General features: G+C 40.8%; 1 protein-coding gene across 5 annotated transcripts in view; it reads left to right on the top strand.

The window, feature by feature from the left end:
• kcnt2a (potassium channel, subfamily T, member 2a) overlaps window positions 1-27,172 on the top strand; it is a 1,068,826-nt gene that overhangs the window by 640,971 nt on the left and 400,683 nt on the right. For all 5 annotated transcript variants that reach the window (XM_069937843.1, XM_069937844.1, XM_069937846.1 and 2 more), the window contains one exon: window positions 5,943-6,054. In XM_069937843.1, coding sequence (XP_069793944.1) covers window positions 5,943-6,054 — 112 coding nt within the window. The remainder of the gene's footprint in view (window positions 1-5,942; window positions 6,055-27,172) is intronic.

The raw sequence follows: 27,172 nt of genomic DNA, 5'->3' as shown, positions 1-27,172 counted from the left end.
ACAAATGATAATGAACTGTGAACCAAATAACTTTTCTTAAATTTACACACACATCATACACATGCGCTTAGAATTAAAACGGGATTAAGGTTAGTTAAGTTAATAGAGATAAATTAGTTTGATTCTGTTTTCATGTTTAAAGATAATTAAAAACAACTTCTGCTTAAGTAACTATTTGTCTTAGTGAATGTCTATTGCTGCTGAGTTTTGGGGACCTTTGGGCTCGTAACAGGATCCACACAGGATCAACTCAATGAGAGGTTCATCAAAGTGCTACAATGCATCCAGGATTATGGATTAAATATAAATAGAGAAAAATATCAGTTTGGTTTGAAGGAGATCACCTTTCTGGGAGATAAGATGCCAGAGGTAAGTGTGGAGCCAGACAAAAGCAAGGTGAAAGCAATTCTAGAAATGCCCAGACCCACAGATTAAAAGGGCACATTGAGAGTGCTGGGAATTATCAATTTCATTGTTGATCAATTTAATTGTTTACCAATGTACCTGTGGGTGTTGTTCTGTGACCAATCTAAATTCAAGTGGATGGACAGCCATGAGGAAGAATGTGAACAACTGAAGGCCATTCTAACTAACGGACTAAAGAACCAGTTACTCTGGTGTTCTTTCACACATCCAGAAAGATGAAAATATCCACGGATGCTTCAAAAGATGGAATAGGTGCCGTACTACTTCAGGCTGTGGGAGAAAATTGGAAGCCTGTTGCACTTGCATCTAGGACAATGACCACATCTGAATGTTGATATGTGCAGATGGAGAAAGAGTGCTTAAGTCTGGTCTATAGACTTGAGAAATTCCACAGCTATGTGTATAGTCAACTAACATTCATGGCAGAGACAGACGCAAGCTACTAATAGCTATAATCAAGAAAAGCCTCAGTGAGATGTTGCCGTGATGATGAAGCCATAATGTTATGTCTTTGAATTAGTGCTGGCTGATGTGCTGTCCAAGGTAATGACGCAGAGGGAAGCACACAATAAGAGTTCCACAGAAACAGATGTGAATCTCCACAAAAATCTGATCACTAAATCTCTTCCCATATCTGACATGTATCAAGAATCTGAATGAAGATTGGATGAGAGGTGAATGTCAACCATATCAGAGCAGAGCTGAGTGTTGTCAATGGGCTTCTACTTAGACAGAACAGAATTGGCATTCCTCAATCACTGAGACAAGAGATGCTGAAAATTTTGCATGAGGGGCATCTTGGAATGGAAAATGAAAGAGGAGGGCCAGAGCTGCTATTTATTGGCCAGAGATGTGCTGAGATTGAGAGAATGGTCTCAAGTTATGAGACCTGTCTGAAACATCAAGCAAAGCTGCCAAAAGAACCCATGACCATAACTGACTTACCAGAGGAACCCATGGCAGAAAGTTGGTATTTATCTGTTCCATCTGAATGGAAGAATTACCTGCGAGTTATTGATTATCTATCGAACTATCCTGAGATGGTGCTGCTTCCCCACATGTCTGCTGCCCTCATAATCAGATTCAAGAAGTCAATCTTTGCAAGACATGAATTTCTCAAATTGTCCACAATGACAATGGACTTTGCTACAGCTGTATAGAATTCCAGAACTTTGCAGAAGAGTATGATTTTCGACATATAACTTCAAGTCTTCTGCATTCCCAGTCAAATGGTAAAGCAGAGAAAGGAGTTCACATAGTTAAACCACTGCTCAAGAAAGCTCAGTTCCTATCTAACTCTGTTGAGTTACCAAGCTTTACCACTTGAACTTGGCATGTCACCTGCTGATTTCCTGACTATGCACCACACTTCCCTACTCTGCAAAACCAAAGAAGAACAGAGATGTCAAACAGAAGAAAAGCATCTGGAAAGGAGACAAAAAGCTAACTTTGACAAGTCAGCAGGAAGCTTGGAGCCTCTGGCACAACGCAATACAGTAAGACTCGATATCCCAACACCTGTGAAAAGAATGTTCTGGAGGAAGTAAATCCAAGATCCTACACTGTCAGAACATCTTAAGGAAAGGAGATGTGGTGATTGGGAGTTGGTGATCTTCCTGAACACTATAGGGTGGTAGAGATGGAATATCCCACCTCGGGTTGGATGCACAAAATGGATGTGTCTCACAAGCTTGTGAATTGATAAAGAAACATGAGTTCTTTTGTATTATTTGTATTTTGTTATCACAGTAGAAGAAACATCACCAGCTCCCCAAGGGGTCTGCAATGGTCGTCCATCGATTATCTCTGCATCTGATAATTCAGACCTGTTTTGCGGAGTAATCCCCATCTGGAATAATGACAGGGGTAGAAATTCAGCCGAATTTCCACTGTTAATTTAGCTAATTTCGATTTTAATGTTTTACTTGCTTGTTCCACTATTCCTGCTGCTTGTGGGTGGTGGGTGCAGTGAAACTGCAGATCAATCACCAATTCTTTGCATGCTTCTTCATTTATTTTTACAACAAAGTGTGGACCATTGTCCAAACTTAACATTTCAGGAAGTCAATAAGATAGGATAATTTCTTGTTGCGATATTTTACAATAGTTAATGCAGTATTATTGGTGGAATGTATAGCTCCAATCCACTGACTAAACACATCCACAATTACCAAATAATATCTGTAGGAATGTGCATAATGGTAACTCATTAAAATCAAGTTTAAGCATGAAAAAGGTCCACATTGGAAGGGTTTTTTTCCCTGTGAAACATGGAGTTCCCTTTCCAACATTATGTTTCTGGCAAAGAAGACATAATTTTACCCTCCTTTTGATGGCCTGATGGAAATATGGGTGCCACCAGGTATGTGATAGATTATTAACCATTCCCTCTCTACCAGGGTGGGTACAAGTATATATAGTACATAATTAATTAACAGTGGGAGAAATTGAGTGGGAACATAAACCTGACCAGCAGGTGTTACCCATAAATTTGTGGATGGGCACAGGGTGCAACCCAATTTGGTCCATTGTTGGTGCTCCCCTTCAGAACAACCCTCTGAAAAGTACACTGCTTCCATGTCTGGCACACCCATCCTGCTGGAGAAGTGGAGGGCTGCTTAAATCTCCCATGGGGACTGTAAGGTTAGGGTGGGAAGCTGCTTTCCTTGCTGTGTAGTTGTCTAGTTTGTTACCTACTAATACAGCATCTGTAGCACTTGTCTCACTTAATCTTAGCCAGTTTGGCAGGAACCTGCAGAGCTTTTAACAGATCTATGATAAAAGAATATCAGTTGAAGGAAGGGATCCTCCGTGCTCCCAAAGTGTATCATAGTCATGTGTTACATCAAGGCATAGAATCAGCATAGCTATTCACAGAACGACTGGCACTTAAAATGCACTCATGGATGAGTGTAAAAAGTTCAGCTTTTTGAACAGATGAGGATGAAAGGAAAGAAGCACCTTCAATATGTTCAGAATCAGAAACAACAGCATAGCCAGGGCTTTGCTGACCAGCAATAAAAGAGCTGCCATCCACATAAAAGGTTAATGAAATGCTGAGTGTAAACTTGAAGAAGGTGTTGTGAAGTAATAGTACATACATGGAGGCATTCCTAAAGCAACAGGGTCTAATTTTGTTCAGTAGAAAATGACTGGTTATCTTTGTTGTGGGTTTGCGGGAGGACAGCTGAAACACAGCTATCAAGGATTTTAAGGTAAAGTTGAAAGGGGCCATCATATCATGGACAGCCTTGAGCGGGTGCTTGTATAAAATTTTGTTTTAAGATTTCCAAGGCCACGCATTCAGTGGGAATCATCAGACTGGAATGGTGCTTTGGAGGAAGCATTAGGCGATAATAACTTTGTGTAGGTAGTAACATTGGGGATCCACTGTCAACAGAAGTTAATTAATCACAAAAAAAAGCTCTCATTTGTTTTTGTCTGTGTGGTACAGGTGTTTGGACATTTGGAGTAATCCAGTCTTCAGTCAATTTTCAGTCTGTTCCATTAATTGACCTTGTTTTACTTTATGGGGACTGATAATGTAGCCTGAATTCAGCAGACATAGGGTGTATGTCATTTGCTGCATGGAGTCTGCTAGCCAACAGTAAGTCATCAATAGACCCAGTCTATGAACTACAGTGGAGCTTCCTGGCACTTGTAGGAAGTGAAATTACTGTTTTTAATTATTAGTACAGTACAACAATGGGACCTACTTACTGGGATTTTGTATAAATATCTCGGATTTCATCTTTACAGTATAAACTGCATTTGTTCTAACTGTTGCTTTGTCATGAATTACATAGTTACATAATTTTGCAGAATTTGCCACTCAAACAGAGAATGGTATCTCAAGCCACTTCAATAATAATTTGCAGTTAAAATAATAACATATTTATGGTTCTTGCCATTATGAATGTTGCAACAACTGCAGATAAAGTTGTTAGAATCAAAAGTTGAGACAAGAAATGTCTCCATTTTTATGAAAATGCCATCTTTTTGTTCACCTGCACAGTAATACAAGCTAAATTTGGCATGGAAAAATCATGAGCTTTCTCTTTCAGTCTTGGAACACTTTTAATGACATCATCTATTATTTGCGGAGACAGTTTCTTTGACATTAAAAATAACTAGCACAAGTATGAATTCTTTCACTAGATTTAAATTGTGATTGAAGATTTTAAAGTGTATTTTTTTTTTAATTGTCACCTTTCTTTTCAATTGAATATTATTTTCCCCAATATTCAATTCTTAGTTTTTATCTGATTTGATATTAGATCTATCTAAACTCCCTCCTCTATCTTAACACTATTGTTTTAACAATCCTTCATTCCAATTGAATAAGACATTGGATATTTCCTTACCCCATTCATTGAGGTCAAATATTAGGCAGTATTTAAATGTGAATGGATAATCCATGAAAAAGCATGGACATTTCCCAATTACAGCAGATTGTGGTCCAATATAATTATTAAAATAATTCAGAACTGTAAAGATTAATTAGTTTTTAAATATTAAAAAAAGATCAATAAATCCATGAGAACAAGGAGACTTAGCCATGCATTTTATGGTATCATCTAAATCTGTGTATTATAATCTCAAAAACTGCTCATGTCCTCTTGTACTTTGATAATTCACCATGCTCCTTCACAGTGTTACCTTAATTGTGGCATTGTTTTATTCCTCCTCATTGTTTTTTAAAGGGAAAGTTAAGGAAAAAAGGCACATTAAAGATATGCTTGCTATTGAAGAGCTGAATGGATATATATATTGTTTTTATAGCACTGAACCCCCATAGTACAAGACATGTTTAAATTTCTTTCTGCCTCGTAAATTGTTAATCTTCAAACTATGTCACTTTGATGTAAGATGACAGTAGACCCTAGTTGTACTATCTAAGACTATTATCATTCAAACTCACGTCATCCCTCCATGCCTCAACTGGCTAATTTTAATATTCACAAAAAACAGATAATAAATAGCTTCAGCCTTGTTTTTTCTTTAATTTATGACTGCTGGTCATACAGCCCTGTAATTTGCACCAGGCACTCACTGCTTGCTCCTTACCTATTGCATTGTTCCTCAAATCACTTTACTCCTGCTCTCTGAAACACACCTTAAAAGCTTGCAAATTTTCAATCTTTAAATTGCAGTTTGCACTTCAAATTTTGTTTTATCTTCTCTCCTTTTGTTTCTATTTAGTTTTGGAAAGTGCCTTGAAGTATTTATGCAGATGTAAAAGTGGGGAAAAAAAGCAAATTGTTGTTGAAGTTATCTTTTTGTGTTGTCATTAAGTAAATATTATTTACTTCAATGGCATAAGGGACCTATTTGGCAATAATTAATTATTAATCAATAAAATAAATAGCTGTGATGTATTTTTTTAACATAATCTCAGAATCAAGCATTGAATCACTCTCAGAGATTTTTTAAATTTTGCTAATGGTGCTTGATGGAGCTGAATTCCAAAAGAAAAAAAATTTGTGCTATTTTCTATTGTTTGTTTTTAAATATAGGTTATTCTCCAGTCTCAGTATTATCACAGAACTGACACATCCAGCCAATATGAGGTTCATGCAATTCAGGGCCAAAGATTGCTATTCACTGGCTTTGTCTAAACTTGAGAAGGTAAGGATGTTTTTTGTTATGTTTGTGTGTTTTACAAAATATATAATTGTACTGAATGTGGTTTAAAATCTTAAAAGATGACCAATGGTTCTTGAATTTTATTGACAACACAATTGTATATTCTCATATCAAAACAATAACAATGTTTGCAATGACGAAGCAAGCATAACAAATGCTTTCTGTAGATTTCAGGAGGCAGAAAATTTGAGGTTTTGCAAATATCTTTATTTCCATCCTTGAAGAAACCAAACACATGTTTTTGCATTCACTTTGAAAACTCTGGCAATGTAGACCTTGCTCTCATCTGATGTTGCTCTGCCTATAGAAGACAGCAGATTTTAAAGAGGATGACTGAAGTTAGTACATTACTAGCCCTCACTGAGGATTAGATCAAGGAATTTCTTTAGAACAAATAATACATCTGATCCCTTGGCACCACCCCACCCCACCCCAGATTGTGCCTCTTTCAGTATCTTTTCCTGCTGTGTGTGCCATCTTTGTTTTCTCTTCTGGATCAAGTAGCTTATTGATAAGTCATAAAAATATTATTTGAGTATCTGTTGAGTATCACACTTTTGCAGTTTGAAATGTTACGTCGCAAACCAGCCCCAAAAGAAATTCACCAAGACAGACTTAATGTTTTCTTTTAAAACAATATATTTATTAATGACTACTAATAAGATAACACATTACTGGTAATTATATTAACCCCAACTGTGCACATGCTTGTGTGATACCCAAACCATTACAGTTTAGGTACAATTCTGGAATGTCATTCCAAAGTTCAGTCTTAGAAATCCTGTGTCGAAATGCCTGCTCTTAAACTGATGACCAGAAGGAATCAAGAAGGAAGTGGAAGAGAATGAGTGACTGCACGGTTGAAAATTGATGAATCCTTCACAAGTTTCTTGCTGAGAAATGTCATTTTGGACAAATTTCCCTTTTCCTTGCATAGGGGAAACAAAACATGCAACTTCTATGATGCTTCCACAACCCAGGTACGGGTCAGTCAAAGTGACCTTTGCTTTGGTCATGGGGAGGTTCAATAATTCCCCTGACAGGGAGAATCAGCCAAATTGTCCATTTCACACGGTTTTCCAAGAGATGGCTGGTGGTCAATAATAAAATGCTCTTTCCTCCAGTGTCCCACTCACATGACTTTCTCACCACATGTGTCCCTGGATAAAGCAATAATTGATCATTCTCTTCCGCCAGAGTATCAACTTTTGGATACTAGATGTTGCCACTCGACAGCTGTAAATAGTTGCAGCCGGTACTAGCCCCTAAAGTGATACTCACACTAAATGAAAGCAACTTCAGACATATGCAGTAGAAAAAGCAGCCAGAGGAAATCAATCAGGATTAATCCAGGAGTAAAAGAGAGCAAAGTTATTTGATTAGCTTGATTGACAAGGGGCAGATGATGAAAGTCGAGGGGAAGGGAACCTTCTTGTTGCAGTGAGATACTTTCTGGCTGTGTAAAGTTGTGGGAGGATATTAGGTGATATGTTAAGCTCTAAAGTAAATTCAAATCATGGATGCCAATGTAAAAAGATAAGAGAAATTGTACTTTGCTCAAATTAAGCAAGTTGCCTCACTGCAGTGGGAGAGAAAAGCTTATTTATTTCTATTGCTATCATGTGGAAATAAGTTATATTGATTAAACCAAGTGAATCCAATCATTACTTCTCTCTCCATTCACCTTGCAATCAGTTTAGGAATTCAAACAACCAATGCCTCAGCTTGTGTTAATTAAATCCACCTATGGATAGATTAAGGAAATACTTGTTCAAAAGGCATGAATATCAGTTGGGGTCACAATTCAGTGACATTACAGTCCCAGGCCTTACTATCTCACAAGAAGATTTATAACAATTAATTTGAATCAATTCCCACATCAGTGAGATGCTCAGGCCATTTACAGGCAATACAGACACCACTAACTTGAGATGGTATCTAATGAAGATTGGAATTTGTAACAGATTAGCTCCCTGGGTTGGGAAAACTGTTCTCTGTTCAGTGTGTACTAATATTCATTATGTTCTAATTGTTTATGTATGAGAAATTCTCAAATAGAAAAAGAAAAGTTGTGCCTAAAAAAAATAATTCTTAGGCTGTTCAAAAGTAATTGCAGCTAATCAGGTATTTTGAAAATTAGATATTGTTATAATACAAGGAAAAAGTATCAAGGATTCAAAGTCAATGTGCAAATTGAATCCTTAAACCACTTTCTTCTTCAGTGCCCATACATAAGAATTTAATCGGCAACATGCATTTAGCTAAAGTGGAAAATCTGCTTTCTCCTTAACAAATTGATGCAAGTTCTCAATATCTTACAATAAACCAAATTATTCCATGCATAGAAATAAAAGCTGATGAAGTATTGTTGCTTCTGGGGATGCCATTGAGGCCATGTTGATTATACTTCTACCAAAAATGAAAATGCTCACCAGTATTTTTCAGATATATTCAGACTGTATATGTTGTTGATAAGCAATTTGTAACTAAACAATTATTTTCATGCTTAATCTATAAATGTCTTTGAACATCACTCAATAATTCATCCAGATTTTAAAGTAACTATTCCAATACTACAGGGTAGAATTTCTTAATAGACATAATTCATTTTGGGGAATCATTAAGACCATAATTTAAAACTTGTGACTCCATTTGTATCATAATTATTTTGCAACACACCATCAAAAATGAAGCCTGTTGGTACAATGTATAAGCAAATCCATCCATTATATTTTACAAATATGAATGCCCTGATTGCAGTGGACTGTCATATTGGGCTTGTACAAGACAAAGTTAAAGTTTATATTTATTTTAAAAGAAAATTTAAATTACATTTAAAATTTTAATTTTTAATTTTAATTTTTTTTTACATACAGTGTGGTGACAGGCCATTGAAGCCCACGAGCCTGTGCTGGTCAAATACACCTGATTAACCTCCACCCCCGCCCCAAATGTTTCAAATGATGAGTGGAAACCAAAGCCCCTGGGGAAAACTCGTACAGACACAGGGAGAACATACAAACTCCTTCCAGATAGTGTGGGATTTGAACCCTTGTCCTGATTGCTGGTGCTGTAATGGCATTGAGCTAACCGCTATATCAACCATGGTGCCCCATATTTATGAAATTATTTACTATAAAGCAGCCTTTTGTTTCATGATTTTCTTTTTTATATTCCATGGATTTTTGTATGATTTACGCTGATTTTCCCTTGCCTCTGCTCCTCCACCAATACTGAAGAACTGATAGTTATTAGATTAAGGTTTTGTTTTCCTTTTTATATATTAAAAACATCTTTTTAATTAAAGGTTGACCATAAAGCTACAATTTGACATTGAGCAACAGTGCAGAAAGTAGATGAGGAAATTTTGAGCACCTTCTAAGACAATCAGCCATCAATAAAGGCTTCTCTGATTAGTAAATGTGTAAAGCAAGGAGAATTCTAGCTTTTTCTAAGGCAAATGTTATGCCATAGATTTTTAATTTCATGTTCTTTGAGCATTATATTTACCAAGACAATACCCTAAAGGATGCTTATTCCCTGTAATTGAAATGAACTATTTCACATAGATGGAAGAAATCTAATAATTCCTTTATTTGACACTTAGGCAGAGAATATGCATGTACAAAATTTTAATTTTATTTACTTTTTTTAAAAATTAATCTTTACAACATTTACGTAAATGCATGACATTCACATGCTTTTGGAGTAAGAGAAGGCAATGTTGTCATGGAAACTGTTTTTGTACATTTACAGACTTTGAACATTATGCATTCAGTTAAAGGTTCCATTATTGTTACATAATCTTACATTTAAAATGCAACATAAGGAAGACAGAGAGCATGCCTCACAGAAATGAAGTCCCAGCAAGGAATGAACTTGCTTCCCTTGGTTTACAAGACCAGTGCTCAAATCACTGAGCTATAAAAGAGACCATAATGTAATTTTATCAAGTCTGAGAATATCAGAATGGTTTTTTTCTAGTATTTTTGGTATTTTGCTTGGTCATATATGATTCTATATAATTTTAAATATAGTTTGCCATTATTTTTCATTGAGTATAAATAGCTGTTATATCTTTGTTTATCCTATTTTCAAGGAATGCACTGATTTCTTAACAACTTTTTCCTCATCTTCGTCTGCAATGGGAGAGTAATGTTATGTACACAACAGCAGTGACTTAAAAATTAGCCCAGACGGTGTTGTATTTTAAATATTTTTAATTATTAATCAGCAATTATAGAATATCTAATCTAATTAACTTATCTAAACTTGTCTAAATTTATATACAATTATCTAACTTTAACAATGCATGAATCTATTGGTGCTTGTGGAATACCCCAAGCCAGTACAGCTCAAGGCTCAATTCTCGGAAAGGAGTTCAAAGTTCAATTTGAGAAATTCAGTGACACGAGTTTGAAATTGGCGAGGTGCGCAGGCTTTAAGATGGCGTTAGCAGCTCCTGAAATGAGAGATAAAAGAAACCAGGTGACAGAATGTTGATTACTCATGAAACCCTTATGAGGTGATTCAGAGAAATGTCTTTTATAGATGAGTGCCTTCTTCTGCAGTTAGAACCCTTTTTGTGAGACATTTGAGTAGATTGCAGTATTTCTTCCGCTGATAGAAAACCATTTTTGTCGGTCAGTCGAAGTAGAGTGCAGTATTTCTTCTGCAACTTTGAAACTACTCTTGTGGGTCAGACAAAGTGGTCTCTCATCTCTTATAGTGAACTGGGATTCACTGGAAGCCAAGGATAGCCAGTCGTGTAGTCCTGAATACACACTTGACGGAATTGTAAGTGAGATTCAGGGTTCTTGTCGCACGGAGAAATCTCTGGGGATTGGCATCATGGTCTTCCACGGTGTGGCCACAGATGGTGACATTGTCGAGGTAAGGTAGCCTTCAACCCATACTCGTCCACCATCCTGTCCATCTGCTGCTGGAAAATAGACATCCCATTGGTAATACCGAAAGGGACCCTCCAGAACTGTTCCCAAACCTGTCTGCCAACTGTAAGCCCATCGCCACCAAGAGCAGGATGTACCACGCGGCAGACAGGGAGTTTATAAAGACAGAGACCCAGCGCCTGCTGGAGGAGAGGATGATCAAACTCAGCACCAGCCCATGGAGAGCACAAGTGGCGGTAGTAAAACAAGTCCAGGTTAGTGATTGACTATGGCCAAACAATTAACAGAATCACATTCCTGGATGCATACCCCCTCCCTTGCATTTTGGATATGGTGAACAATATCACGCAGTTTTGTGTCAATTCGACCATTGACCTGAAAGCGGCCTATCACCAGCTGCCAATCTATTCCAAGGATCACCCGTACACAGCATTTAAGGCTAACGGTGGACTCTATCAGTTCCAGAGAGTCCCTTTCGGTATTACCAATGGGATGTCTATTTTCCAGCAGCAGATGGACTGGATGGTGGACGAGTATGGGTGGAAAGCTACCTTACCCCACCTCGACAATGTCACCATCTGTGGCCACACCATGGAAGACCATGATGCCAATCTCCAGAGATTTCTCCATGCAGCAAGAACCCTGAATTGAATCTCACTTACAATTCTGTCAGGTGTGTATTCAGGACTACACAACTGGCTATCCTTGGCTACGTGGTGGAGAATGGTGTCATTGGCCCCGACCCTGATAGGATGCGCCCCCTGTTAGAGCTTACCTTCCCCAGAATTACAAAGGCTTTGAGGAGATACCTGGGGTTTTTCACATATTACGCCAGTGGTTCCCTCAATATGTCGACAAGGTTCATCCCCTCTTAAAGGCCACCAAATTCCACCTTTCAGCTGAAGCCCAGATAGCTTTAATTACCTCCGAAGTTACATTGCAAAAGCAGGCATGCACATGGTGGACGAAAATGTACCTTTCCAAGTGGAAAGTGAGGCTTTGGATCCTGGCAGCTATTCTCAATCAAGTGGGCTGCATTTTTTTTCACCCCACGAAAGTGCACCTGATTAAGTCATCCAGGCCATTCGAACAGCTCAATGTTTATTTTAAGGGACCTCTCCCCTCCACGAATGGGAACATCTACTTTCTCTCAGTCATTGAGTACTCCTGCTTCCCATTTGCCATCCCATGCTCAGACTCATCCGCCTCATCTGTTATGAAGGCCCTAGACTCTATTTTCACCCTGTTCAGGTAACTTGGCTAGATTCATAGCAACTGCGGCTCAGTCTTCATGAGCGACGAGCTGCATCAGTACCTGCTGGTGAGGGGCATCGCATCCAGCAGGATTACCAGTTACAATCCCTGGGGGAACAGGCAAGTTGAAAAAGAGGATGCAATGATCTGGAAGGCTGTCAAACTTACCCTGAAGATTTTCTAGATATTCGCTGGCAGGATGTCTTCCCCATCGTGCTCCACTCAATTTGGACGACCAATGCTACTCCTCATGAGCTCATGTTTACATTCAACAGAAGGTCAGCATCAAGGACTACATTCCCAGCCTGGCTCACTAGTCCTGGTCCGGTCCTTCTCAAAGAGCATATGAGAAGAAGCAAGACTGACCCCTGTGGAAAAGGTGAAATTGCTCTATGCCAACCCCATGAATGCTTATGTGGAGTATCCAGATGGCAGGGAGGGCATCGTCTCAATCAGGGACCTGACACCCACCAGAACAGAGGATCTGTTGTCTCAGGTGCCCCACGAGCTACCGAGCTTTTTCTCCCCACCCCTGCTCAGGGCCTCAGCGGACCTAGTTCAGGATGAGAGTGAACCCCCCTCCACCGTTGAGCCAGAGCCCCAGCCCACTTCCATTCCATCACAGGTGGACCAGGAAATTAAGCCCCCCCCAGTGCTAAGGTGCTCCACCAGAATTTCCAGATCCCCGGACTGCCTGAATCTGTAAATAGTATTATAAATATTTCTATTCTGTGTCTATTATTGGCTCATGATCCTTGTTCTCTTCACCCACAGACCCTTAATACTGAAGGAAGGGGTGAATGTAGTAAACTGGGATTCACTAGAAGTGTACAGTACTGATGACTGGTCCTGCCTCCTGGCCCCTCCCCCAGGGTCCTGTATGTAACACTGGTTTCCCACCTAAACCCTGAACCCCTCTGAAGCCTGTTCACAAACTCTACCTGAGTCATAAGATAATAAAAATATTAGTTCTCCCTCCAGTTGAATGTGAGCTTTTATTTGTGCTACATCCCTCTATACCAACAGGAGGAACTCTGATAATTTGTCTATAACCACACAATGAGACAAAGTTTCTCAATTCCACAAAGGAGGTCAAAAAGCTCATTACTTTTGCACTGCTTCCTTAAAATGGCCTTCTAAACAAACAATGTACTGCCTTTTTAAGAAGCTGGTTACGTGGTCTTTGCACCTGGCTTCTCCAGGGCCTCTGTGTTGATTCTGCAAATGTATCCAGTAAAAGGAACATGATGTTCAAAGCTTGCTGCAAGTTTCACAGTCACTTCAAATCCTTCAGGCAGGTTGTTAAATCTGTTCTCTTAAAGGGAGAGTCCCACTAAAATAAAATGAACTGAAAAATGGCAGAATCACAGTAGGTAGAAATTATTAGTGAAAAATCCAATGGCTAGTCGTGTCTATAAACTCCATTCTATTGGTGAATGAGCAATGATGTATTTGCTATTGCTGACCAACCTATATGGTTGAATTTCCCAATGTACCAACATAATTTTGAACAGTCTCTTGTTTTGCTCCTCAAGAAAAGAAACTCCTCATGTTAGGTCACTGTGATATGTTTAGCAAGTCACTGAGAAATCTGCAGCTGCTGGAGACTAGTGCAATACCCAAAAGTGGTGGTGAAACCCAACAGGTCATGCAACATTCATAGAAAGCAAATGCCTGAGCTCTTTCTTAGGAGAGCTTAAAATCAGACAGACACCCAAAGAAGGTGGGGGAGGGAGGCAAAGCAAAAGAGTTGAGCATAGGCTACTAAGTGAGAGGTGGATAAAGTAGGGGGGCAAAGAAGAAAATAGAGGTCAGACATAAGAGGAGATGGCAAAGAAAGGTAGCTCTTTCTTAGGAAAAGGAAGAGCAGTGGCTGAGGAGCTGGAGAAAAGGAGACCAGGCGAGGAAGTTAAAGGCAATTGTAGGTTTATATTGATGCCATCTGATTGGAATCAGCAGAGATGCAATTCAAGGTGTTATTCCTCCACTTTAAGAGTGGTCTCAACTTGTCAATACATGTGGCAATGAGGTCCTTTCTGCTGCAATGGACAGAGAAAATGTTCTCGAGGTGATTTCTCCCCCCCCCCCCCCCCCCCGCCCAATCTGTGTCCAGAGCATGCAGTAAGTGATTCCAAACGTGTTCATAGGTGAACTGTTGGTTCATTGGGAAGGACAATTTAGGGCCTGAATGGTGGAGAGGGACAAGGTGCAGGTGTAGCACTTCTTGCAGTTACAGGATTAGGTACCAAGGGGGCGATTGGTGGGAATGGAAGTGTAGACCAGTGAGTCACAGAGGGAACAATCCCAGGAGAAGGAATAGAGGGCAGACGAGGGGATGTGTTTGGTGGTGGTATCCAGTTGCAGGTGGCAGAAATAGCAGTGAATGATGTGTTAGATGTGGAGGTGTATTGGGAAGAGTTGTGGCTGTCATGTGACAACACTGCCCCCTACCTAATCAGAGGACACACCAGCTGCCAATCAAGTTTTGGTTCTGCCCCACTCATTAGTACACACCTTATGGTTTTTTCCATGTAAATTACCTGGACTAGACTCTCCAGCCTGCCTGTATTTGGGCTTGGGACATTGGCTGTTGTAATTGGATTAACCTACCTGGCACTGAGCCACTGGCCCCTGCTAATGAGCTGGTCTGCAACCTCCAGCACTATAAAGGAGCCATATGTTCTTTGTTTTCTCTCTTTCCCAGCTTGGGACTACTCTGATTCACTCCAGGCCTAGAAATGTGGAAGAGTTCTGGAGACACTGTTGGTAAGATGTCCACTGTTAAAAAGGTTGGGAGTGTTGATTAGTGTCCCTTGTAGAGGGACATGGAGCATTGCCTACATTGAATCCAGGGGTGGTGGGATATCATTTTTGTATGTATATATTTTATTCCCATGCTATTTTCCTCACTTTTATTAACTGTCTGCTATTTATTTCTCACGGATGCTGTAAATTCTGTGTGTGTTGCATCAGTTACCATTTCCCACACTTCTGTAAATAAAATCCTTCCCCATCAAAACTGTGTTCAGAGTTCTTGCCTTTGAGACCTACCAAAACTGTTTCCTCACACAACAGGAGGTGAGTGAGATGGTGGATGAAAACAAAGGGAACCCTTATTACATCTATTGGGGTGGGAAGAAGGTGTCAGGGCAGATCTACAGGAAATAGAGGTGCAGGTGAGGATTGAGTTAATGATAGTAGAGGAGAAGCCATGTCTTCTGAAGGAGAACATCTCAGATGTCCTGGAATGGAAGACCTCATCCTGGAACAGATGCAACAGGAGATACAGTGGGTTTATTGAAGATGTCTGCAGATTGTTTACTCTTGAAGTAGAGACAGAAAGGTTAAGAATTACTGGAGATAGACCAAGTAAATTTAAGGTCAGGGTGGAAGTTAATCTCATCATGGGTGCAGGAGGAACCACCAATGTTGTCATCTGTGTAGGGGAGAAAGAGTTGAGGAATCTTGTCTGCCTGGGTTCCAACGTATCCAAATGCAAGGCCGACATAGCCATGTGGCTACACAGCTGGCTTTGGAAAAAGTGGGGTGAGGCAAAGGAGAAGTTATTGAGGGTCACATTATGTCAGGTGGAGAAGTTTGGTGATGAAAGGGAAACTGCTTTGGTCTGTTATCCAAAAAGAAAACACTTGCAACAGTACATGCGATTGATCTGAAGAACTCATTTTGTCTTTCGGTGATGAATAATGAAAATACCTAATGTGTTGATGGTAACCCATTCCTGGCCTGGTGTTTACTGTTTCATTTTTTTCTCATTTTACTTTCTTGCACAAGTCCAACTAATTGCCCATAACAATCACATTAGGGTGGTGTTACTTTTGTAAGATCAGGTGCTAACAATTCGGTCTCTATTAAATTTCATCAACCTGGACTTTTCAGTTCTGTACAGTTTTTTTAATGCACAGAAGTAAAACTATATTCTGCACCATTGTATTCTGACTGACTGTATTGAAACTGCAGGATAACATCCGTGAGTGAAAAATGTTTGTCTGTGCAGTTCCACCTTCTGCAAATAGGATCATAGCTTGGAAAAGCAATAATGGTTCATTGGTGTGGACATTGCAAATGAAACAGTTCAGTTTGGTTAATTGAAGACGAGGAACATGTGGCCAGAGGAGCTGAGACCTCAAAAATCCTCACCAGCAATGCACACCCCATCAACATAGCCAAAGAGGACTGTTTCTATCTGATAAAGTTCTCTTCCTCAGTCTCTCCTTTCTGTTGAAGGATGAAGTGCTGTTGTTAATGAGGTTATGGCACGTGTACCAGATGACAATGAAGTATCCAACTCTAACAGGGGAGTTCGGCAAGGTATTCCTGTTTCAATGAAGGCACTGGGATCTCCACTTAAGGATCCCATTGACAACTTCATGGTTCTGTGGCCCATGTACACTTCAGTGGAGACAATGACCTACCCAAGAGAACATAGGAACAACAGAACAGGCTCTTTGCCCATATATCTGTGCAGGACATAATGTTCAAATCAAACAAAAACTTTGTTACTTGCAATTGATAAATGTCCCTTCAACCCTTTCATTTTCGAATGACAACATTGTCTAACTGAATTAATGCAACCTAGATTGTATACCTAAAATGGATGAGAGGGGGGGGGGGTGGCTTGGGAGGAGGGAGGGGGGAGGGAGAAAAAGTCACTGTAAATGTGTGGAAAAGAAAAAGTGTATATCATGGCTATTGTGATTTATGGTGTGAAAAATAAAAAATTTAAAAAAAAAAAAAAAAAGATGAAGAGTAAGGAAAATAACAAAAGGGCTGTTAAAAATAATGTATATAAATAGGTTTGAAAGTTATATAAAGATTATATTAAAAAAAAAAAAAAAACCCTTTCATTTTCATGTCTACTTAGGAGCCTCTAAATGTTACTATCATATCTGCTTCTGCCACTGCTCCAAACAGTCTAATCCTGTGAAAAGCAGGATACCAGGAGGTATCTGGCATAGATTATGTTCTTCAGAGCCCAGTACTGTTCTTGCAGGAGCCCCATACCGGCAGAGTAAGTCTCACACCCTCTGATCATTTCTAAAACGTGGTGGCCGACCTGTGCAAACAACAGGTCTCTCTTATCAATTTCTTCCTGAATATCATGTCACCTCATAAAGGCATTCAGGCAGTGAGCCACTGGTCGAATTTTACAGAAGCCTCTGGATCCTTAGGATCAATGTTCAGCTTCTCCGCTCAAATAGCCTTGTCCATGGCATGAAAGTATAATGATTAAATTGTAGTGCTATCAATTAGACCCAACAGACCAGAAGTCGAGATTAACAGGCTTAATCATTATAAATTTACAGGCATATCTTGTGTGCTGTTGGCCCAGTTCCAAGGCAGTACTGGGGGAGGATTAGGCAGTACCACCTTTATTAGGAATCCTGAGGAGGAGAAATTACAGTATCAGGGACGGGCCAACCTGTACAATGCATGTATTGTAGTGTTCCACCACAGATCGTCCACTGCCTGGAACAATGCAGAAATTAAGAGTCTCACAATGGAAATGAACACATTCTACACATTCCGGACATTAGAGTGTGGTAGGAATGTGATGTCACAGATAAAATGGGAAATCTTAGCTGCTGGGTAGGTTGCTTCTTGAAGAACTGATGGTAGGGGAAGAGCTCTCAAACATGTACATGAAGGGTGGAGTGTATTTTTCCTTCTTCTAGAGCTCCAGATTGAACAGGTTCACCACTGAAGCACTCAGTACGAAGAGATAATAATTGGAGAAAAGGCAGTGCAGCTTACCCAAGGTTGCAGAAACGCTCTGAACTTCTCACCTATGTTCTGTATTGCCTTCAATCAGCAGTTGCACAGCTCACAGTAATCAGTAAATAATGGCTCAGTAGCCTTTAAAATGGCACCACTAAGGGGGTTGAGTGTTGTGAAAATACTAAAAGGATATGTGTAAACTCAAAACAAATTAAATCAGTTTCAAATCGAGCTTCATTGTTATTTTATCCAAATAGCAAGAAGCAAGCATAATCCTGCTAAGTGCCTCTTATTTTTAATGAGGTGAGATGCAGAAAAATACTGACATGATTGAACTTACAACAGTGAACAAATAACTGGCTTACTGCAGGCCTGGGGGAATTGTGAGGAGAGATGGTGTGAATATATAATTGTGTGTACTCATAGATATGTATCAGTTCACTCATAATGTTTTAAAATCAGCATTGACTGAACTAACTCCTGTGCACTACATCAGATTCTCCTTGTGATCATATTTAAAAGAATTATTTTTGTCGTAAAGGCACTGTTTCTGCTTTGTAACGTTCCAAGTTGCAATTAGTAAGATAATTCTCCAATGGTTCCTTCCATAGAAATTGTATGTTCAGAAAGAAGAGGCAGGAAGGACTTTGACTGTATTCTGATAATCATGAGCTGTGTCTCCTTCAGGGTTGGCATCCAGCTGGAATTGAGGGATTGCAATATTAGCCGTATATTATTATTTTCTAAATAGCAATAAGAAAGAAACACATCACTTTGGTCTGTACTTGCTAATTTTCTCTCTTAATATCACAAACAAAACTGCAATTTTTCTTTTTTTTTCAATTTAGCTCAGTGGCAACTGTTAGGAAGCCTTATTTGGACTTTAATTGCACCTTATGGGAGCCTACTTGTGTGCTAGTGTACTAGTTTCTGGTGACATAATGGCCTTCTCTGCAACTGGTGGTTAGGACATATTGGAGCTAGGAAAAATAGATCACATAAACATCAGAGTCAGGTGTGCAATGCGATGGAAAATATTTGTCGGGCTGAAATAAGTGTCCTTGACCCTCTGCACTCTATCAAAGCTGGAGACTTTGAAAGAAATTCTGTGGATGGTCTCCAGAGGACTCTTTGAGGACAGATATATCAGTCTTCAATCCACATACAGCTGGAACTAATATCTATGGCATGCGTTTTGCTAATTTGTACAATTGGAGTCTTCCAGCTGATGTTGAAACATGATCTGTATTTTTAACCATGTCACCTTGGTGAGTAAGTGCTCTGCATCCAGTCTTTATGAAAAATATAAATACAGTGCATTTTGGTACCTTATTCAATCACCTTCTCAAAAGTTGTAATATCTGAAATTCTAAATTTCCTTATTCATCTACTCCATTTTAGAATGTATCATATAATTTACATTTAATAATTGTATTCCTTGCTCCTGAACAAATCCTTAATTGTACAATTCGGTGTTTGATTTTTCCATTGATGTTCATGCATGTGTCTTATTGTTTAAATTATTCACATGATTATGCACAGCACCTAATGTAATGTTCTGTGCTACTTGCCATGAAATCCTTGTGGAATTCTACAGATTTAATGCCTCTCAGATTTTCCCCATGGGAAAATTGTCTCCATTACCTTTTGTATTATTGTCATCATGTAGGATTAACACTCAAGTTCCCAGCAGCCCTCCATTTAATGGATGTGTGTACATTCATTGGATGCATTCATTTATTTGAATAGAAAATTAATGCTAATTCCAGTGGAAGGAATACTTTTATTAATTCCTCATACATGATCCTAAGTCATGGGACCCTAAACTTCACCATCAAATAATAAACAATACATGATGATTATAGTCTGCTGTGAACAAAATTCTTAACTTTTTTTGAATGTGCTTCACCTGCTTTATATGCCAGGTTTTTTTTGGTGTATTTACTCTTTCGTCATAGCTTGTGTCAGTGATTTGATTAATTCAGTTATTTTTGACTCTGCTTTTACTTCCTGTCTCCTGACATTATTTTCATGCTGTGTAGCTTTACTTGTATTTTCTAATCAAATCTTTTTCTTATGGACACACATTTCCATTGTCTGCAACCTTGGCATATTTGAAAAAATGTTTGGGTCTCACAATTCACAGAAGCTGCAATCTGCATCACTGGGGGTTACCACTTATGTACATTTCTTTCAATATTTGGTACTGTTAGGTCTGCTTTGTTCATGAATGAGTGAGACAAACACCAGGCTGAGTCGAAATCAGGGTTCTTTGTTCTTTATTACCGGATTGTAACACTTGCGACCAACCATGTTAGTCGGAGAATGCATTCTGCCGTTATCAGCAAAATGGTGATTTTTTATACCCTTGGATACGTGCTTAGAACATCATCATATCATTACTTGTCCAATGACTAAAACTGTTGCTATCCTTTCCCTGCTAGCTTCCTGCCTCTCAATCCATCAATGTCTCTCTTATCTTGTAAGTACAAGGATGCATTCACATCTTGTTACAGCCCTGTACATTCCCATCTCATGATGTTTTACCTTACAATCCCTCCTTTGTCCTCTTTAGAGGACAATCTCGCCCTGACTATGCTACCACCGCGTTACATTAGTTCGCCTATTATTGCCAAGCTCTATACGGGTTCTGTTCACAGGGCAGTTCGGCTGGTGGGCGAGGGCTCCCCCAACCCTCCTTTGCGTACACCCCCCATCCGTCACCCCGATCCCATTGCCCGTTTACAAGTTTCATCCCATTTGCCCCCAAGCAAAAAACTAGCTAACCCCCCGTACATTAGTAAATTCCCAAGTTAACATATGGTCTACAATCTAATTCATAATACTTGTTCTACAATCTGATTAATAATGTTTGTGTTACAATCAATGTTATAATATTTGTTCTACAATCAAGGTTATAATATTTAGGTTACAAGCAAGGTTAAAATTATATGTGTAACAATCTAATTCACAATCCCTCCTTCCCATCACATTCCCCTTCAGACTCCAGATCGATCTCAGCAACTTTCTCCGCCTCCTGTAATGTGAGATAGTCTTGCTCCACAGCCTGCACAGCTTGATATTTCGGAGGCAGTTCATCACGGTCAGCAAAGGCTCTCTCTATGGTCCTCGTGACCAGCGTTCGAATGCATGGAATACAACAACAGCCACAAGTGATAAAAATTGATACAGAAATGAACAAACCCAGCAAAAGTTGTCCTAACAATGTGCTCCATCTCCCAAACACTCCCTGTAACCAGGATAAAACAGGATTGGAGACTCCAGACTGGGCTTTTAATTCTTTCGCCAATGCCCTAAGTTTCGTTAACCCCTTAGTGAGTGATCCATCTGGCCCTGTGTTATTAGAGATAGAAGTGCAGCATAGATCTCCAAACATAGCACACACTCCACCTTTCTCTGCCAGGACCATATCAATCGCTATCCTATTCTGAAGTGTCATAAGGGAAGTTTCTGACAGTTGTTGATGTATTGCCTCAACAACGTCCCTGGTCAAATTTGCAAGGCGCTGGACATTATAGTGAATAAGGTTGATTCTATTAACATTCTTATTTACAGTGATGGGAAAAATTGCACTAAAAACAGGAAAGCTTTCAAACCCAGCTGCAATCTCATCGGCTAATTTAAATTCGTCCGGAATATTCCGGGCTTGGCCAATGGCATCAATCCATAACCCATCAGGGTTCCTTCCTCCCGGCCCCAAGAGTCCAACACTCCTCCTTTTTCTCCACAGCCAACTCTCTGTGTGGCGCAATTCTAGGGAATCCTCGTCTCCCTCCTGCCTTTTGACAATCAGCACTGGCGCATTAAGGGTTACTAGAGCACACCGACCATCGCAGTTAGCGGGGAGCCAGTTGTACAGCACTCTTCCTCCACAAAACCACCAAATATCCGCCCTAGCCTGGGTCAAGCGGGTTGCACTACTGCTATGTGAGAGATCAACATGAGTCCTGCACGAGTCGCTGGGCAGCCAACCCACATGGAAAACGTGTGCTGCTGTGTTGTTGTTGGCAAAACAAGTAACATTAGTTATGCCTGTGGATCTAAAGACAGGGGGAGCTACATTAGCCGGAGCTATGGGAAACGTCTGTTCCCATATCAGACACCTATTCAGTGGGTTGGATTCTGACATTAGGTTCAAGGCGCAGTCCATAGCATCTGTCTCCTCAAAAATTGATCTGCTCATCCGTAATAATGGCCTTCCTCGGGCACAGACCCAGCAGTTTCCATACCCTGCTTGGTCCGCATATTTACCCATCTGATCTATCCAGGAGTTTGACTCATCAATACCTGTCTCAATTGCTATCTTCTCTCCCCTGGTCATCTTCGTACTGTCGAATTTTCTCACTTCCCCCTCTTTCGAAGTGGGTTTAATTATGTCCTTTGTGTATGTTTGTAAGTCGAACCTCACCACTCCCCAAGGATCTTTTCCACTAATAGACACTCCAATCATTAGATAGAAGAGGTCTCCGACACCATGTTCTCTCCCTGTGCCCCCTCGCATGTCTTAGAGCTCCATCCCTTCATATTCCACGGGTTGCGCAGCCCCGCCTTTACTGTCAAAATCAGGGGATTCTCTCCTTTCATTGAATAGGTCACAGCACCACGTATCAGGGAGATTTTAGTGAAAAAATTATAATAAGGTTTGCTGGACCCTTTGTTAAGGGGTTTTCTTATCCATCTAGTGTCGGGTCCTGTCCACCACCAAACCTCACCCCAAGACGGACAGACATGTAGACCCCATTTAGGATATCCTATTTGAAAGGCACACATGTAAACATCATATCCTCTCCAGGACGCCTCATTCTAACCACACGCTATTATACTGCATAGATCGAACTGGAAGGTGTTATCCCTGTCTATGTCTACCTTTAGAATAACTTTGGCCCCGCAAGAATCCGAGCTATTCTGCTGACTTATCCGGCATCCCATTAGTAGTACTGCCCATAGGGCCCCCGGTATCGTCTGCATGAGTCTCATCAATTCTATCAAGGCTGGCTACGTGCTGTTTTGCCTTGGAACAGTAGGCAAAATGATGCCAATTATGATCCCCTGGTTTGTCAATTCTTACCGACCTATCTGTTACGGCGGTAACAGTGTATGGTCCAGACCACCTAAATTCAGTCCAATGTACTTTACCTGGTTTACGGATATACACCAGGTCTCCCTCCTTTACTGGAACTCCTTCGGTGTCCGGGTTCTCCTTACTAGCATTCGCCACCTGTTGTGAAACTAAAGCAACCATAATACCCAGCATCTGCATATAATGATCCAGTTCCACTTCCCTTTCTTCCCACAACTTAACCCATGCTGGATCAGTCTTTGGACCGGGCATGGGTCGACCCGTTAGAATCTCATGCGGTGACAGGAAGGTATCTTTGGCCTTCTCTTGTCGCATAGACATCAGTACTAATGGCAATGCCTCAACCCAATTCAACCTGGTCCCCCCTAAATCTTTCCCTAATTTAGATTTTATCGTTCTGTTTGCCCTTTCTACTAACCCCTGGCTCTCAGGCCTATAGACACTACCAAAACGATGTTTGATCCCTAGGTATTCTTCAACCTGTCGGATCAGCTCATTCTTAAAGTGAGACCCATTATCAGAGCATATCCTGCTGGGGACTCCATAGCGGGGTATTAACTCTCGCGTTAGCCAGCCTATTACACTATCCGCATCTTCTTTCTTTGTTGGAATAGCCTCCACCCATCGTGAGAACCTATCTACTGCCACTAAAAGATATCGGTAACCCTCCTTTGTCCTAAGGTCAGTACCCATATCTGTATAGTCAATATAGATCTCTTTCCACGGGGCTGTCAGTACTGGAAATCGTAAAAGCGGGTGGGGTAAGGTGATCCTTTGGTTATGCCCGTTGCAGATAGTACATTCAGCTCTAAAGTTGTCAATGTGCTCGCGTAAGTGGGGATTCCACCAATGTTGTTTAAGCGTATTATAAGTTTTGGTGGCGCTAATGTGAGTCGGCCCATGTGCTTCTTTAAATAATAGCGGGAGTAATTGACGAGGGGCAACTATCGTACCTATAGGGGAGCGCCAAACATGTACTGTCTGATTTTCATAGCTGATCTCCTGTCGAGTGGCACCGCGTTTCATCCATTCCTCTTTCTCACTTGGGCTAGCTTTTTCCTGTATTTCTATTAGGTGCTCAATATTCGGTGGGGGTCCCTCTCCCTTCTCATCTGTGTAGTCATTCAATCTGCTACAAGTCTCCTTAGTTTCAGATTCATTTTTTTTGTTATGGGACCTCAAAATCATCCCCTGTATATGTTCATGATAACCAGTAACCTGTTTGGCTGCCCTGTCAGCCGCCGCGTTTCCCTTCCCTTCCTTTGTGTTATCTGGGGAATGGCCCGCCACCTTAATTAGGCTCAGAGCCCGGGGAAGCATGACCTGTACTGTAGTAGGTTTTCGATACCCTAGTATCTTTTCTCTATGTGCCTCAGACATGGCCGTACCGTTTTTACCCACGAGTCTTCCTAGGAAAGTTACCACCCTCCTTCCGATCTGACATTTCGACCTTTTTACTTTAAATCCAGCCTCGCCTAACCCCTTGAGTAAAACTGCTGTCCCTGTCAGGCACTCATGTGGCGTTTTCCCTGCTAATAGTAGGTCGTCTACATACTGAATCAGTGTAACATCTTCCGGGAGCTTTAATTTCATTAGGATTTCGCTAAGGGCCTGATTGAACAGTCCTGGACTGTCCTTATAACCCTGAGGTAATCTAGTGTATGTGTACCGATGTGCTTGGTAAGTGAAAGTGAACCAGTCTTGGCATTCCTCAGCTAATTTCAAGCAGAAGAATGCGTTTGCCAGATCAATGACAGTATAGTATTCGTGCTCCGGACTCAGAGCCCTAAGTGCTACATATGGGTCTGGGACTGGTCTCCCGATGGTCTTGGTAGCCAAGTTAATCTCCCGGAGGTCGTGTACCATCCTCCAGTCTTTTCTACCCTGTTTGGGAACAGGCATGATGGGCGTGTTCCACATACTGTCAGGTGCCGCTCTTAAAACCCCTGACTCCATTAACCCTTCTATCGTTCCTTTAATACCATCCTCCTGACTGGGCGACAAGCGGTATTGTTTTCTCCATATTGGTTTCTGCCCAATTCTAGAAATACCTCTCCTTTTATTACTCCCACATCATAGGGCCCCGTTGTCCATATATGTGGACTCAGATTAGAAAGATATTTGTCTGAGTCTCTGTGATCAATATTTTCTCCTTCTATGGCTCGGTCTCTTTCTACTTTCTCATTCACAACCTGGTCCCATGCTTCAATATTCAGTCTGACAAATTTTCCTCCCTCCGAGGTGGAATATCCCGGGATTTCTGTCTGCCTGTATTCACACCCTATCGCTTCCTTTACCATCGGACCCAGCTGTCGAGCGTGATGATCTTTGGCAATACCCAAGGTCACATGAGGCACACTTTCTACTCCTAAGCAGAACCACTCCATTTGTTCTTCTGTCATGACAACCATAGCAGCTATTCCCTCCTTACCTACAAAGATAAATGGACAATGTATCGTTTCTGTCTTCCCTTCTTTTAGAGAGTCCCACCTCTCCTCATATTCCTGGTCCGGGTGGATGGTGTAGTTTAATGTAACATGCATAGGATCTAGTGGAGAATGGTAATCCCCATACCGAGGAATACTGGCCCTCCACTCAAAAAACTGTTTAACCAGCCCTGGGCCTGGTTCATCATACAGTAGCCGACTCCAGAAAATACTAACCTCCACAGAGTCTTCTGAAGCGTTAGATGGGGTCATTACTATAAACTGTCCTCCCCTTCTTATTGTATCCCCTGGGTATGTTAACCGAAGGCCCTTCTCAGAACATTGTATGGTTATTCCTAGTTTAGTAAGAATGTCCCTTGCTAATAAATTAATGGGGCAACTTGGCACAACCAGGACAGGCGTTTTAACCCTTTGTCGTCCAAATGTCATGTCGATGTTATCTGTATAGGGCTGTGTTTCCCTTATCCCGGAGAATCCTATTGTAGATAATGTTTTGCCCGAAAATGTGCTCCCTGGGGGTTTTTTAATCACTGTCGTAACTGCTGCCCCTGTGTCAACCATAAATTCAATTTTTTCTCCATTTACCGTCCCCCAAATTTTTGGTGGCTCCCAGGGAGGCGTGATTTTTGATTCTCCTGGGCACCGTCAATAATCAAATTCAGCACCTTCCTCAATATAGTCATTACACTGAGGTGCCTGGACTTGTTGATCACTCTGCCACCCCCCGATTCTCTGGGGCCCATCAATGTGTCCACCCCTACCCCTTGCTTGTCCTCTTAGGTTTCCTCCTCTTCCCCGATAGCCTCTAATAGAGGGTAATCTTTTTCCCCTTGCTCTCCTAGCCTCCGGACAGTTCCGCTGGTAGTGTCCAGGATTTTGGCAGTACCAGCATACTACATGTTCCCCTCTATACATTGTACCTAGCTGTCTTTCCCAACCATTTCTTACTTGGGGTCCCGGATTTATCACTGGCCCCATGACCTGTGGGACTATCTGTTGGGCCGCTAATTTAACCCCTATATGTTCTATGGCTCTCACCAATTTATCGGTTGTTTTGTCCACCTCCTTCTGGGACGCACTTTCTGACTTAGCATGCTCTGATTGACGATGTCGTTTGATTGCATGTGTCAGGTGTCTTTTCCACAAATCCTCTGACATTGTCTCTAATCCCACAATGTCCCTTAATTTTGCTTGAACCGTAGCAGGTAGTCCGTTTATTATCCCATTACGAAAGTGAGCCCTTCCTAAGGGGCTGTGGTCGGGTCTTTCTCCAGTCCCTGTTTCCCATAAGTCCCATGCTCGAGTGAAATACTCGTGCGCAGTCTCTCCTTCCTTTAGTTGAAGGGTTACCAAGGCATCCAAACTATAGGGTGTAGGAAATGTTTCTCTAAGTGCTTCCCAAAATTTATTCCGAAGTGGGTTAAATTCTATTTCATCCCCCAATTTACTGCTTCTTACAATTTTCTCTATTTGCTTCAGGGCCCCTTCTGCCTTTAATTTTATCATGATAGTTCTGACATCTGCGAGTGCTAATTGTTCTTGGCAGGTTTCTCGCTCAAAACAAGAAATCCATGGACTAGCCCCATTACTCAACGGAGGTAGTTTTTTCATTAAACTCTCTAAGTCCATTCGTGACCAGGGTACATATTTTT

This window comes from Narcine bancroftii, chromosome 5 (genome assembly GCF_036971445.1).
Source record: "Narcine bancroftii isolate sNarBan1 chromosome 5, sNarBan1.hap1, whole genome shotgun sequence".
Taxonomy (NCBI): Eukaryota; Metazoa; Chordata; class Chondrichthyes; order Torpediniformes; family Narcinidae; genus Narcine; species Narcine bancroftii.
This window is presented reverse-complemented; position numbering and strand designations above follow the sequence as displayed.